This window comes from Chiloscyllium punctatum, chromosome 3, assembly GCF_047496795.1.
Source record: "Chiloscyllium punctatum isolate Juve2018m chromosome 3, sChiPun1.3, whole genome shotgun sequence".
Lineage (NCBI taxonomy): Eukaryota > Metazoa > Chordata > Chondrichthyes > Orectolobiformes > Hemiscylliidae > Chiloscyllium > Chiloscyllium punctatum.
Genome location: NC_092741.1, coordinates 22,068,371 through 22,082,423, shown reverse-complemented (window position 1 = coordinate 22,082,423; position 14,053 = coordinate 22,068,371). Strand labels below are relative to the sequence as shown.

General features: G+C 46.0%; 1 protein-coding gene across 3 annotated transcripts in view; it reads right to left on the bottom strand.

The window, feature by feature from the left end:
- LOC140456880 (CSC1-like protein 2) overlaps positions 1-14,053 on the bottom strand; it is a 66,044-nt gene that overhangs the window by 28,165 nt on the left and 23,826 nt on the right. For all 3 annotated transcript variants that reach the window (XM_072550791.1, XM_072550805.1, XM_072550797.1), the window contains 4 exons: positions 10,836-10,906; positions 7,421-7,501; positions 4,803-4,926; positions 3,664-3,797 (listed from right to left, as the gene is read on the bottom strand). In XM_072550791.1, coding sequence (XP_072406892.1) covers positions 3,664-3,797; positions 4,803-4,926; positions 7,421-7,501; positions 10,836-10,906 — 410 coding nt within the window. The remainder of the gene's footprint in view (positions 1-3,663; positions 3,798-4,802; positions 4,927-7,420; positions 7,502-10,835; positions 10,907-14,053) is intronic.

Sequence of the window (14,053 nt, the reverse complement as noted above, 5' to 3'; positions counted from 1 at the left end):
ACCTTTATTGGTCAGAGTATTGAGTACAGGAGTTGGGAGGTCATGTTGCGGCTATACAGGACATTGGTTAGGCCACTGTTTGAATATTGCATGCAATTCTGGTCTCCTTCCTATCGGAAAGATGTTGTGAAACTTAAAAGGGTTCAGAAATGATTTACAAGGATGTTGCCAGGGTTGGAGGATCTGAACAGACTGGGGCTTTTTTCCCTGGAGCGTTGGAGGCTTACGGGTGACCTTATAGAGGTTTACAAAATTATGAGGGGCATGGATAGGATAAATAGACAAAGTCTTTTCCCTGGGGTCAGGGAGTCCAGAACTAGAGGGCATAGGCTTAGGGTAAGAGGGGAAAGATATAAAAGAGATCTAAGGGGCAACATTTTTCACACAGAGGTTGGTACGTGTATGGAATTAGTTGCCAGAGGATGTGGTGGAGGCTGGTACAATTGCAACATTTAAGAGGCATTTGGATGGGTATATGAATAGGAAGGGTTTGGAGGGATATGGGCCGGGTGCTGGCAGGTGGGACTAGATTGGGTTGGGATATCTGGTCGGCATGGACGGGTTGGACCGAAGGGTCTGTTTCTATGCTGTACATCTCTATGACTCTATGACTCGAAGGCATTTGGACAAATACATGGTTAGCAAAGGTTTAGAAGGGATATGGGCCAAGTGCAGGGAAATGGGGTTAGCATGGACGGACATTTTGGTCGGCATGGACCAGTTTGGGCTGAGGGGCCTGTCTCCGTGCTGTAGAACTCTATAACTCATTGAAACTATTCACCTCAGTCACTACGTCTAGTTGAAAGCACCTCTTAAAACCAGAGGAAATAGGAACAGGAGTAGGCCATTTGGCCTGTCGAGCCCCTGCTGGTCTATTCAATAGAATCATGGCTGATCCAACGTTCCTCATGTCCACCTTCCTATCTTTTCCCTCTAACCTTTGATTCCCCGACTGACCAAGAATCTGGCCATCTCAGCATTAAATATACACAAGGACTCTGCCCCTACAGCACTCTGTGGAAAGGAGTTCCAAAGACTCACAACCCTCAGAGAAGAAATTCCTCCTCCTCTCAGTCTTAACTTGGCTCCCCTTTATTCAGAGACTGTGTTCTCTGGTTCTAGACTCTCCCATGAGGGACAACATCCTCTCAGCACTTAGACTGTCGAGGCCCTTAAGAATCCCACATATTCCAATGGGATCACTTGGGATGGCACGGTGGCTCAGTGGTTAGCACTGCTGCCTCACTGTACCAGGGACCTGGGTTTGATTCCAGCCTCGGGTGACTGTCTGTGTAGAGTTTGCACATTCTCCCCGCCTCTGCGTGGGTTTCCTTCGGGTGCTCTGGTTTCCTCCCACAATCGAAAGACGTACAGGTCAGGTGAATTGGCCATGCTAAATTGCCCTTAGTGTTAGGTGCATTAGTCAGGGGGTAAATATAGGGTTGGAGAATGGGTCTGGGTGAGTTACTCTTCTGTGGGGCAGTGGGGACTTGTTGGGCCGAAGGGCCTGTTTCCATACTGTGGAGAATCGAACCTAATCTAATCACCTCTTAGTCTTCCATACATCAGCGAGTAGAGTCCCAACCTGTCTAACTCTACAAACCGGGGATCATCTGAGTGAAGCTTCTCTGAACTGTCTGCAATGCAACATAATCTTTCCTTAAATAAGGGGAGCAAGACTGTTCTCAGTAAGACTTCCCTACTCTTATGCTCCAACCCCCTCGAAATAAGGGCCAACATTCCACTCCACCTTCCTGATTCCCTGCTGCTCCTGTGAGCTAGCTTTCTGTGTTTTGTGCACACATACCCCCAGTCCCTCTGAGTTGCAGCTTTCTGCTGTTTTTCTTCATTTACATTAAACTCTGTTCTTTTGACGCATCCCCTGGAGAAACTGTGAGAGCGGAAACTCTCCCCATGAGATCAATTCAGCGTGACACGACTTTGCTACAGAGCTCCCGAAGTTTTGCGACGAATCAGATTTAGGGGCGAAAGCTGACCATTCGATAATACAACAGCAACTGCACTTCGAAAGCACATTGTAACCTGGAAAGTAACCCAGGACATCCACAACAGGGAATGAAAAGTCCTCTAGAAATATGCACTTTTAGAGAGGAGGCAATGGCCAAGTGGTACTATCGCTGGACTGTTAATCCAGGGATCCACGCAATGTTCTGGGGACTCAGGTTCGAATCCAGATTCAAATCTGGAATTAAGAATCTAACGATGACCAATTGTCGATTGTTGGAAAACCACTGACTCCAGACCCACAGCAATGTGGTTGACTCTTAACTGCCCCCTGGGGAACTAGGGATGGGCATTAAATGCTGGCCCAGCAAGCGACACCCTCATCCCAAGCTTACAAGCTGAGTGCAGATAAATACAGGCGTGCGGAGTTCACTTTGTGAGCAAGAAATTACAAATTGGCAGATGACAGACAAACTGAAGGGAGTTAGAAAATCTGTGACAGTTGGGCGGCAATTTAGGCAAAATGCGAGGGTCACTTTGGACCAGAATTTTCAATCCAGACCCCAGGAGCTGTGGAGGAGCTAGGAGATTTGGATTTCAACATACTTCTATGATCCCAGCTGCTGGTCATATTGGACAAGTAAGATTCCCAGAGTGAAACCTAGCTTGATGGACCACAAGTTTGATATTGTTTGCAACATGGTGGTCAATCACTGAACATATTCACAAGAGGCTGCTCCTACTTTTAACAAAAGAATAGTAAAGTTTATTTCACAAAGGACTTTCTTTTAAAAAGCTATTTGGAAAGACATATGATTAACAATGCTGGGGCTGCACATATTTGAAATATAATCTGGAAAGTGGGCAGTTGAATGTTTATCACAACAATGCATTTTGTTTTAGACAAGAGGAAAGGAACTATATCGTCACCTATTGTTCACACAAACACAAGACTTTTTTTTTATGAATCCGTATTTGATGCTTTTTTTATTGAGACAAGCTGTCACCAGGAGTCTGAGAGTTCAAATCAAACCTGCCCAGCAACAGCTTTGGGATTGGTTAGAAGGTATGGTTTGTCACAGAACTATGACAGCGAGAAAGCAGTTGAACCCAGATCGCTCCCCTGTGAGTGGAAGAAAACCAACACTAAAAGAAGGAGAAAAACTTGTAACTCAAAACAAGACCTAGGTCTAACAGTCCGGCCACAGAATTAAGGATCAGCACAATCTTCGATGTGAGATCATCGCCAAAAACTAACAAACTGTTGGAAAGTCACCTCATTTCCCCTTGTGCTATGAACATTTGATTCCCTACTGCCCTATAGTTTCTACCGACAAAATTGCTGCATAACTGTGGACCTCATCTGTCCTATGCATCTTGCTTGTGAATAAATATATGCAAGTTTAAGCTTAAAGGCAGTATAGCTGAATTTTGCCAATTCATAATTATCAATGCTTTTCTTCCACTTAAGGTGAAGTTAGATAAACATACAAGGGAGAAAGGGATAGAAAAGATTATTCTGGCCAATAGGCTAACATGAAGAGATGTGGGAGAGATACATGTAAATTAGGAATGGTGGAGGCTTTATGTAATTCTATGGAATACAGAGGTGAGCACGTCACGTGATTGACACACAGTAAAACTCCCGATAAAAATAAATCGACCGCAGACTTTCTCCCGTTAAAGGTCTAAACTTACAGCATCGCCATGGCTTCGTCCTGCAAGGTAACAAAGGCCAGTCCGAGCGATTTCTTGTCTAAACTCTCCTTCTCCCGAGTGTACTCACTCATCATTTCATCCTCGAGTTTTGTGTAATACTCCACTGCATTCACCTGTCAGAACAGGACGAGAGATGTGTGATACACTAGCCGCTCAGGAGCACTCTCTGACTGACACAAAGGGCTCTAATCTATTCGCTGAAACCTGTCAGTTCAGATCATATTACAGGAATCGCTTAGAAATATTTATTGATCCAGTAATCTACTGCTGGGAACAATAATAGTATTGCCTCAGCAACAGTTAAATAGATGATACAGATATCTATATCTCAATATCAGAAATGACAGCACCAGGAAAGACCGGCTATGTCTCTGTCACCTCAATGAATTACACTCATGCTGCAAGATTCAAGTGATAGCTGTACAACCCAATCTATTTGAGAGCTGGGAATAAGGGTCTACTGAGTTGTTCAATCAGTGATGAACATCCTCTCAGCACCTGGACATCATGAGGCCCCAAAGTCCAACAGGAAGAAGGTCGATACCTCTACTGTAGAGCAGCCTGACTGAAGAGAGGAATTCTGAGTGCACCTCAAGGCTAATCTGGAAAATCTTCACATCTGCTACTAATTCTGACACATTACTGGAATCAGATAAAGTTGGCTGTGCTCGACTCCTTTATCCAGACCATCGTTTGATAAAACTGTTACTGAAATACATGACCACCTGGAACAAAACTGAGCAGTTTCCATTACCTGCTGGGGCAACCTAATGTTGCAAACCATGAAGGCAGCAGTCCAGCCCCTCAGCTTCAACACCCGAGGATAAATACAGAAAAATATGAGATGAGGAGATAAAACGAGAGCGAGAGAGAAAATATGCTGCCCTCGGTCCAGGTACCTGCCCTCAACCCAGCACATGTCCACCTGCCAGGCGCTTGCCCACTCCCCCGGGTCCCTGCCCACTGTCACTCTCCCCTTTCAGTCTGATTGTGAAGTAATGTGCCATTCTCTGAAAGCCCATCTTCATTTGGCAGCAGCATGAGGAGCCAGACGGGTAGTTCTCCAGCAGGTTCCCCGTTCCTCCCGGGACCTCGAGAACTGGAGATGACCTCCTCACCTGCTCACATCCTCTGAAGCTGCAGCAGCAGAAGTGGCCGCAGGGCCGCGGGTTGATGGAGACTCGCTTCCCCTCACTCTGGAGCAGCTTGGTGTAGTATCTCCGCCCACGTTCCGCCTTCCTCCTGCATTGGAATAGCACCGCATCAGAGCTTCCCCCATCAGTTTGGCAAATCTCACACCACCTCCCCCTCCCCCCACCCTTCAGTATCCCGTCCCCACTACCCCCCTCCCCCAACTCCGCACCCCAACACCCCACCAACTCGATCCTCTCACACTCTCATTGTTGCCAACAGAATGATAGAATCCTCATAGAGTGGAAGCAGGCCATTCAGCCCATCCAGTTCTTGCTGTGGAACAGTGCTGAAATGAATCTGCTGGAAACCTCAGAGTGAACCCAGGAGCAAGATCAGAGGGACGTCTTCAAAATAATCATGTACTCTTCATTTTCTTTAGCTAGTTTTGTTTGTTTTGTTGAAGATGGGACAAAAAGGCTGTGCCGACTGATAGTCAAGAGCAGGTAACAAGGTGGGTTAGCTCTCCAGTGGGTTTATGGGACCTTCTAGGGACTCTGCCAATTGGATGACAAGAGTGGGCCTGTGGTTTGGCGACACAGCAATCGGGAATAAAACACACTGCGGCAAAACCTCTGGGAAAGCTTCCCCAGATTTCAATCTCCCCATCTGATCCGCAGACCAGGAGTCACAGCATTTAGTCAGTCTCAATACTTATAATCAGGTCTCATTACCACCCCCTCCTCCTCACACACTACCACCTTCCCAGACCAGGGAAGTGGGATCAGGAGGAAATTTGGGAATTGGTGCCTTGGTGTGATTTTACAAGAGACGATGTCAGTACAGTAGCAAGGTGACCGATTTGACCCACTGGAGGGCATATGGCCATGACACCATCCTTTCTATTCCACTTAAACCCAGCTCCTGCTATCTCCCAGCACAGGAGAGGATCCAACAATGGGATCATTTCCACTTTCTACCTGTCCAGGCATTTGCTTACAGATGCTGAGTAGTGGATGAGTGCTCTCTGTTGGTCTGTTTCAACCAAACCACACTGGGCACCCAGTTAACTGACCTGTCAATCAATCAAGGCTGAACCTGTAGCTCCACCCACCACTCCATCTGGGACACGAGGATGTTAAAGGGACACTCAGACCCCTGTCAATGTGAATTGACAAATTTCAATTTAGATAGATGTGAGGTGCTGTATTTTGGAAAGGCATTTTTCGGGCAGGACTTATACACTTAATGGTAAGGTCCTGGGGAGTGTTGCTGAACAAAGAGACCTTGGAGTGCAGGTTCAATGAAGGTGGAGTCACAGGTAGACAGGATAGTGGAGAAGGTGTTTGGTACACTTGCCTTTATTGATCAGTGCACTGAGTACAGGAGTTGAGGGGTCATATGGTGGCTGTACAGGACATGGGTTAGGCCACTTTCAGAATTCCTGGATTTTGCCCAAAACGTCGATTCTCCTGCTCCTTGGATGCTGCCTGATCTGCTGTGCTTTTCCAGCACCATACTCTTGACTCTACTCTCCAGCATCAGCAGTCCTCACTTTCGCCCACTTTCAGAATACTGCATTCAATTCAAGTCGCCCTGCTATAGGAAGGATGTTGTGAAACTAAAGGGTTCAGAAAAGATTTACAAGGATGTTGCCAGGGTTGGAGGGTTTGAGTTATAGGGAGAGGCTGAACAGGCTGGGGCTGTTTTCCCTGGAATGTCAGAGACTGAGGGATGACCTTATAGATGTTTACAAAATCATGAGGGGCATGAATAGGATAAATAGCCAAGGTCTTTTTCCCAGGGTAGGGGAGTCCAACATTAGCTCATATATACTACACACCGGGCTGACACGAAGACAGTGAGGAAAGGGAACTTCACACTGGTGTACTGTTGATGTGCAGTCTGACTTTATTGATCTCAACAATCAACAGACAGCTCTAAGGAAAAAAAATAAGGGGGTGACCTTGTAGAGGTTTACAAAATTAAGAGGGGCATGGATAGGGTAAATAGGAAAAGTCTTTTCCCTGGGGTCAGGGAGTCCAGAACTAGAGGGCATAGGTTTAGGGTGAGAGGGGAAAGATATAAAAGAGACCTAAGGGGCAACTTTTTCACGCAGAGGGTGGTACGTGTATGGAATGAGCTGCCAGAGGATGTGGTGGAGGCTGGTACAATTGCAACATTTAAGAGGCATCTGGATGGGTATATGAATAGGAAGGGTTTGGAGGGATATGGGCCGGGTGCTGGCAGGTGGGACTAGATTGGGTTGGGCTGTCTGGTCGGCATGGACAGGTTGGACCGAAGGGTCTGTTTCCATGCTGTACATCTCTATGACTCTATAATTGTGGATGCTAGAAATCTGAAATGAAAACAGGAATTGCTGGAAAACCTCTGCACATCCGAAGAGAAATCAGAGTTAACGTTTCGGGTCCAGTGACCCTTCCTCAGAACAGGCAGCTTTAGTTACTAGGCTTCTTTTAGCATAAAGGGAGCAGCAACTAAACAATAGCTGTGGAGCCCATCAGCAGGGCTATGGGAACACCACCGGTGCTTAAGGTCAGCAAAACACTCATCGTTAACAGATTCCACTGTTTAGATTTCTTACCACTCAGCATCCAGTTCTGTTAGTTTAGCCACATTGTAACAGAGTTGAACCTCCAGGACTGTGCATGTAGGGTAGGCTTCACTGAAAACAGGAAACAAAGGGAAATAAAAACAAGTCCACCTCTGGGTCTGCCCATAGCCCAGTCCCCTCACCATTTATACAAGTTGTAACATATTAAGTGCTGACCCCCATAGCATATTACATCTTGCAAAGCAATAAGTAAACCCATTTATACCTACTCTCTGTTTCCCATTAACCAGCCAATCCACAATCCACATCAATTAGTTACCCCCTACACCATGACCTTTTATTTTCTATAATAACCTTTGATGTGACCCCTTATTCTGGAAATCTAATTACATCAACAGGTTCGCCTTCATCCACAGCACATGTCACTTCTGCAAAACATCTGCAGGACGTTGACTTTGATGATTATGTTGAACTTTTCCAAGTCCCCTGCTATAACAGCTTGAATAATAGCTAAATCTTCCAAATGACAGACGTTAAGCTAACTGGTTTGATTTTTCCCTTTCTGAATAAATATTTTCTAATGTAATCTTATTCTAATGTAATGATGTAACATTCTCAGAATCTGGAGAGTTTGGGAAAATTGAAACCAATGCATTTACAATCTCACGAACCAATTCTGTTCAGACCAGATGCTGAAATCTATCAGGACCCAGCTCCAACACTTTGCCCAGTCCCACCTCCCCTGGTGCAGTGAAGATGGATACAATATTACCTGGGGAAAGTGAGGACTGCAGATGCTGGAGATCAGAGTTGAAAATGTGTTGCTGGAAAAGCGCAGCAGGTCAGGCAGCATCCAAGGAGCAGGAGCATCGACGTGTCGGGCATAGGCCCTTCCTCAGGATTTCTGAAGAAGGGCTCATGCCCGAAACGTCAATTCTCCTGCTCCTTGGATGCTGCCTGTCCTGCTGCACTTTTCCAGCAACACATTTTCAGCTACAATATTACCTGCTCAATGCACCTCAATGCCATCTCCTTATTCCCTGTATTAATTTGCGAGACACACTTTTTACAGTGCATCATTCGCTTTAACTCTTTTATTTTATTATTCCATACCTATAGAAACTTTACTTTTTATATTTTTGGTTTGCTTTCTCTAGTTATTAAAATCATTTTCCCTCCTTTTTAATCATTTTATCATATTTTGCTGGTTTTATATTCTGTCCAATTTTATGACCGGATACCCATCTTTATATAATCAAATGCTTTCTTTTTAAGTTTGATACTAGCTTTAACTTCTTAAGTAGCCATAAATGTTGTATACTCCCCATGGAATTTTTGCTTCTCATTGGAATGTATTTATCCTGTATTTTCTAAAATACACACAAACATCTGCCTCTGTGTCTCTATTGATCTATCCCTTAATCCAATTCAGCAGTGTGCTTTAGCACATAACAACATAGGAAGGAGGAGCAGGAGTCGGCCATTTGACCCTTCAAGCCTGCTGTACCATTCAATAAGATCATGGTTGATCTTCTCATGGACACAGCTCCACTCAGCCACTCTCTCACCATAACCCGGAATTCCTTTATTGTTCAAAAAAAACCTTAGCTTTAAAAAACATTTACTGAGGAAGCCTCAACTGCTTCCCTGGGCAAGGAATTCCATCGATTCCCAACCTTCTGGATGAAGAAGTTCCTTCTCAGTTCAGTCCGAAATCTGCTCCCTCCAAACTTGATGCTATGCCCTCTTGTCCTAGTTTCACCTGTCAGAGGATCCATCCCCTCTACTTCTATCTTATCTATTCCCTTCATAATTTTATACGTTTCTATAAAATCCCCACTTATTCTAGTAAATTCCAATGAATATAATTCCAGTCTACTCAGTCTCTCCTCATAAGCCAACCCCCTCAACTCCAGAATCAACCTCGTGAACCTGCTCTGCTTCCCCTCCAGTGCCAATACATCCTTTCTCAAGTAAGGAGACCAAAACTATATGCAGTACTCCAGGTGTGACCTCACCAGCACCCTATACAACTGCAACATAACCTCCCTGCTTTTAAACTCAGTCCCTTTCGCAATGAAGGTCAAAATTCCACTTGCCTTCCTAATTATCTATTGTACCTATAGACCAACCTTCTGTGATTCTTGCACAAGGACACCCTGGTCCAATTCCCGATGAAGGGCTTATGACCGAAACATCGATTCTCCTGCTTCTCAGATGCTGCCTGACCTGCTGTGCTTTTCCAGCACCACACTCTCGACTCTGACCTCCAGCAGCTGCAGTCCTCACTTTCTCCCTCTGCACAGCAACATGCTGGAATATTTTTACCATTCAAGTAATAGTCCTTTTTACTATTATTCCTACCGAAATGGATGACTTCACATTTATTTACATTGTCTTCCATCTGCCAGACCTTTGCCCACTCACTTAAACTATCGATGTCCCTTTGCAAAGTTTCACCGTCCTCTGCACACTTTGCTCTGCCACTCATCTTAGTATCATCTGCAAACTTTGACACACTACATGTGGTCACCAACTCTAAATCATCTATATAAATTGTGAATAATTGCAGTCCCAACACCAATCCCTGAGGCACACCACCAATCACTGATTGCCAACCAGAAAAGCATTCATTCACCCGTACTCTTTGCTTTCTGTTGGTTAATCAATCCTTTCCCCAGGCTAACACATTGCCCGAAAGGCTGTGCATCTTTATCTTATGCAGCAGCCTTTTGTGTGGCACCTTATTGAATGCTTTTTGGAAATCTAGATACACCATACCCCCATTGTCCACTGTGCTCATAATGTCTTCATCGAATTCCAGTAGATTAGTTAAGCATGACTTGCCCTCCACGAACCCCTTCTTGTCACTGCCCAACGGGACAATTTCTATCTACATATCTTGCTATTCCTTCCTTGATAATAGACTCAAGCATTTTCCCCACTACAGAAGCTAAACTAACCGGTCTACAATTCCCCATCTTTTGTCTACCCTTCTTTTTTAAACAGTGGTGTCATATTTATCTAGCTCCACTTTCAAGCCCTCATCATTGTCTTTATTTAAGTTTAAAATACTAGTCTTGGACCCATTCTTCTCTCCCTCAAACTGAACGTAATCATGTAATGTTATCAAGATCTTGGCTGATTTGGTTGTGGCCATACCTCCATAATCCCAGCGCAGGATAATCCCAAACCCCTGCCCCCACGCCCCCACACCCCCACCCCACCCCACCCACCCCCCCAATCCCAGGGATCAGTTGCATAAACCTTCTCTGAACAGCTTCTAAAGTATTACAGCCTTTCTAATACAAGGAGACCACACCGGATGTGGTCTGACCATCGTCCTGTACGTCTGTAGCAAAACCTCCCGATTTTTATGACCCACTCCACCGATAAACGACAATGTTCCATTTACAATAAGACACACACCTATAGGGCTACCTACCGGAAATGTCCAGCGATGATCTCCTCACTAGCCTCCTCAGGAATTCTGCTTATAAATAAAGTGGACTTCACCTGGAGAGACATGGCCAGGTTAGAATGGACATCCAGGTCAAACATTCATACTCTTCAAACATCACATACCAGTTCACTGTAAACAAGGAGTGTATTGTTACAACTGCACCAGGCCTTAGGATCAGCGAAAGTTCAATATTTGGAGCAATCTGTAGGGTCTGAGATTGGTATGCTTCTCACAGTCAACATGGCCAGAGTTGGTAGCAGCAACGTAAGTTAGTGAGGGTCTTCTCTGAACGGTGTGCCTCACCTCAAGGCCAGGACTGGAGAGGAATGCTAAATTGAAAGCTTCTCTCAGCAAACTCCATAATTATCACTGATGGTTGCAAATACCCATCTGGTTCATATTGCAAGTCATGGGCACAAAGGTCTGCAGCACAGATGGGTACCTCGGCCAATCCAAGTCTATCATTCTTACCCATTCTGACCTACACGTGACTCCAGATCCATAGCCCTATGCAGCTATTTCTTAACTGCCCTCCAAAATGGCCCAGTTAGCCCCTCAGCAGATAGAGATGGGCATCAAATGTTGGCCTCGCCCACATCCCATGAAAGAATAAAAAATAAAAAATATTCTAGATTGTAACAGCTGCTGATATTAAAGAGATAACACATTGTCTACTGGTCTCTTGCAAACTTTTTGTATTCATTCACAGGATGAGGACATCACTTATTGCAGGCCAGCATTTATTGTCCATCCTTAATTGCCCCAGAGACCAGTTAAGAGTCAACCACATTGCAGTGTGTCTAGAGTCACATGTAGGCCAGACCAGGTAAGGATGGCAGATTTTCTCCCTAAAGGACCACATGGGTTTTCCCCAAAAATCAACAATGGATTTATGGTTATCATTAAACCTTTCATTCCGGATTATTTGTTTAATTGAATTCAATTTCGACCAGCTGTACTGGCAGGATTTGAGCCTGGGTCCTCAGAACATTACCTAGATTAACAAGGTAAAAACAATGACTGCAGATGCTGAAAATCAAATACTGGATTAGTGGTGCTGGAAGAGCACAGCAGTTCAGGCAGCATCCAACGAGCAGCGAAATCAACGTTTCGGGCAAAAGCCCTTCATCAGGAATAAAGGCAGTGAGCCTGAAGCATGGAGAGATAAGCTAGAGGAGGGTGGGGGTGGGGACTGCATTGGCGCCACCTCGTGCTCCCGTGAGGAGGTTGAGCAATTCATCAACTTCACTAACACATTCCACCCTGACCTTAAATTTACCTGGACTATCTCTGACACCTCGCTCCCCTTCCTGGACCTCTCCATCTCCATTAGTGATGACCGACTTGACACTGACATTTTTTACAAACCCACCGACGCCCACAGCTACCTGGATTACACCTCTTCCCACCCGATCTCTTGCAAAAATGCCATCCCGTATTCCCAATTTCTCCGCCTCCGCCGTATCTGCTCCCAGGAGGACCAGTTCCACCATAGGACACACCAGATGGCCTCCTTCTTTAGAGACCGCAATTTCCCTTCCCACGTGGTTAAAGATGCCCTCCAACGCATCTCGTCCACATCCCACACCTCCGCCCTCAGACCCCACCCCTCCAACCGTAACAAGGACAGAACGCCCCTGGTGCTCACCTTCCACCCTACAAACTTTCGCATCAACCAAATCATCCACCGACATTTCCGCCACCTCCAAAAAGACCCCACCACCAGGGATATATTTCCCTCCCCACCCCTTTCCGCCTTCCGCAAAAACCGTTCCCTCCGTGACTACTTGGTCAGGTCCACACCCCCCTACGACCCACCCTCCCATTCTGGCACTTTCCCCTGCCACCGCAGGAACTGTAAAACCTGTGCCCACACCTCCTCCCTCACCTCTATCCAAGGCCCTAAAGGAGCCTTCCACATCCATCAAAGTTTCACCTGCACATCCACCAATATCATTTATTGTATCCGTTGCTCCCGATGTGGTCTCCTCTACATTGGGGAGACTGGGCGCCTCCTAGCAGAGCGCTTTAGGGAACATCTCCGAGACACCCGCACCAATCAACCAAACCGCCCCGTGGCCCAACATTTCAACTCCCCCTCCCACTCTGGACATGGAGATCCTTGGCCTCCTTCACCGCCGCTCCCTCACCACCAGACGCCTGGAGGAAGAACGCCTCATCTTCCGCCTCGGAACACTTCAACCCCAGGGCATCAATGTGGACTTCAACAGCTTCCTCATTTCCCCTTTCCCCACCTCATCCTAGTTTCAAACTTCCAGCTCAGCACTGTCTCCTTGACTTGTCCTACCTGCCTATCTCCTTTTCCACCTATCCACTCCACCCTCTCCTCCTTGACCTATCACCTTCATCTCCTCCCCCACTCACCCATTGTACTCTATGCTACTCTCTCCCCACCCCCACCCTCCTCTAGCTTATCTCTCCATGCTTCAGGCTCACTGCCTTTATTCCTGATGAAGGGCTTTTGCCCGAAACGTTGATTTCGCTGCTCGTTGGATGCTGCCTGAACTGCTGTGCTCTTCCAGCACCACTAATCCAGTCCTAGATTAACAGTCTAGCGATAATACCACTAGGCCACTGCGTCTCCATCTTCAATCTGTGTTTTCCAAACCAGCTGCTACAGAAACTCTTTCTCCAAGCAGACAACAGCCAGTGGCGAGAGGATTTTGTAAACCTCTGCCAAATATCCTCGGAGGTCGAACAGAATGGGATTTCAACAAATGGATCGCAGAGTATTGCAGCTGTGGGAGGCCAGCTGCCTCATCTTCACAGAGCTATGGAAAAATGTTGCTGAGGTGTAGCACAAATGATCCAGGCACAAGTACAGGCTTGTATGCCTTGCACAGCTTGCAGACTAAGCCCCACTCTCTGCAACTCTGCAACAGTTTCCTGACCCACAGGCCACAATCAGTGAAGATTGGGGACAATATTTCATTCTCACTAACACTCAACACTGGAGCCCCCCAGGGGTGTGTACTCAGCCCCCTACTGTACTCACTGTATACCCATGACTGCGTCGCCAAATACCTGACTAATGCCATTTACAAGTTCACTGATGACACCACTATAATCAATCGAATCTCAGATGGCGATGAAACAGACTACAGACGGGAGGTGGAAGACTTGGAAAAATGGTAGTCTGAGGACAACCTAACTATCAATGCCGGCAAAACCAAGGAACT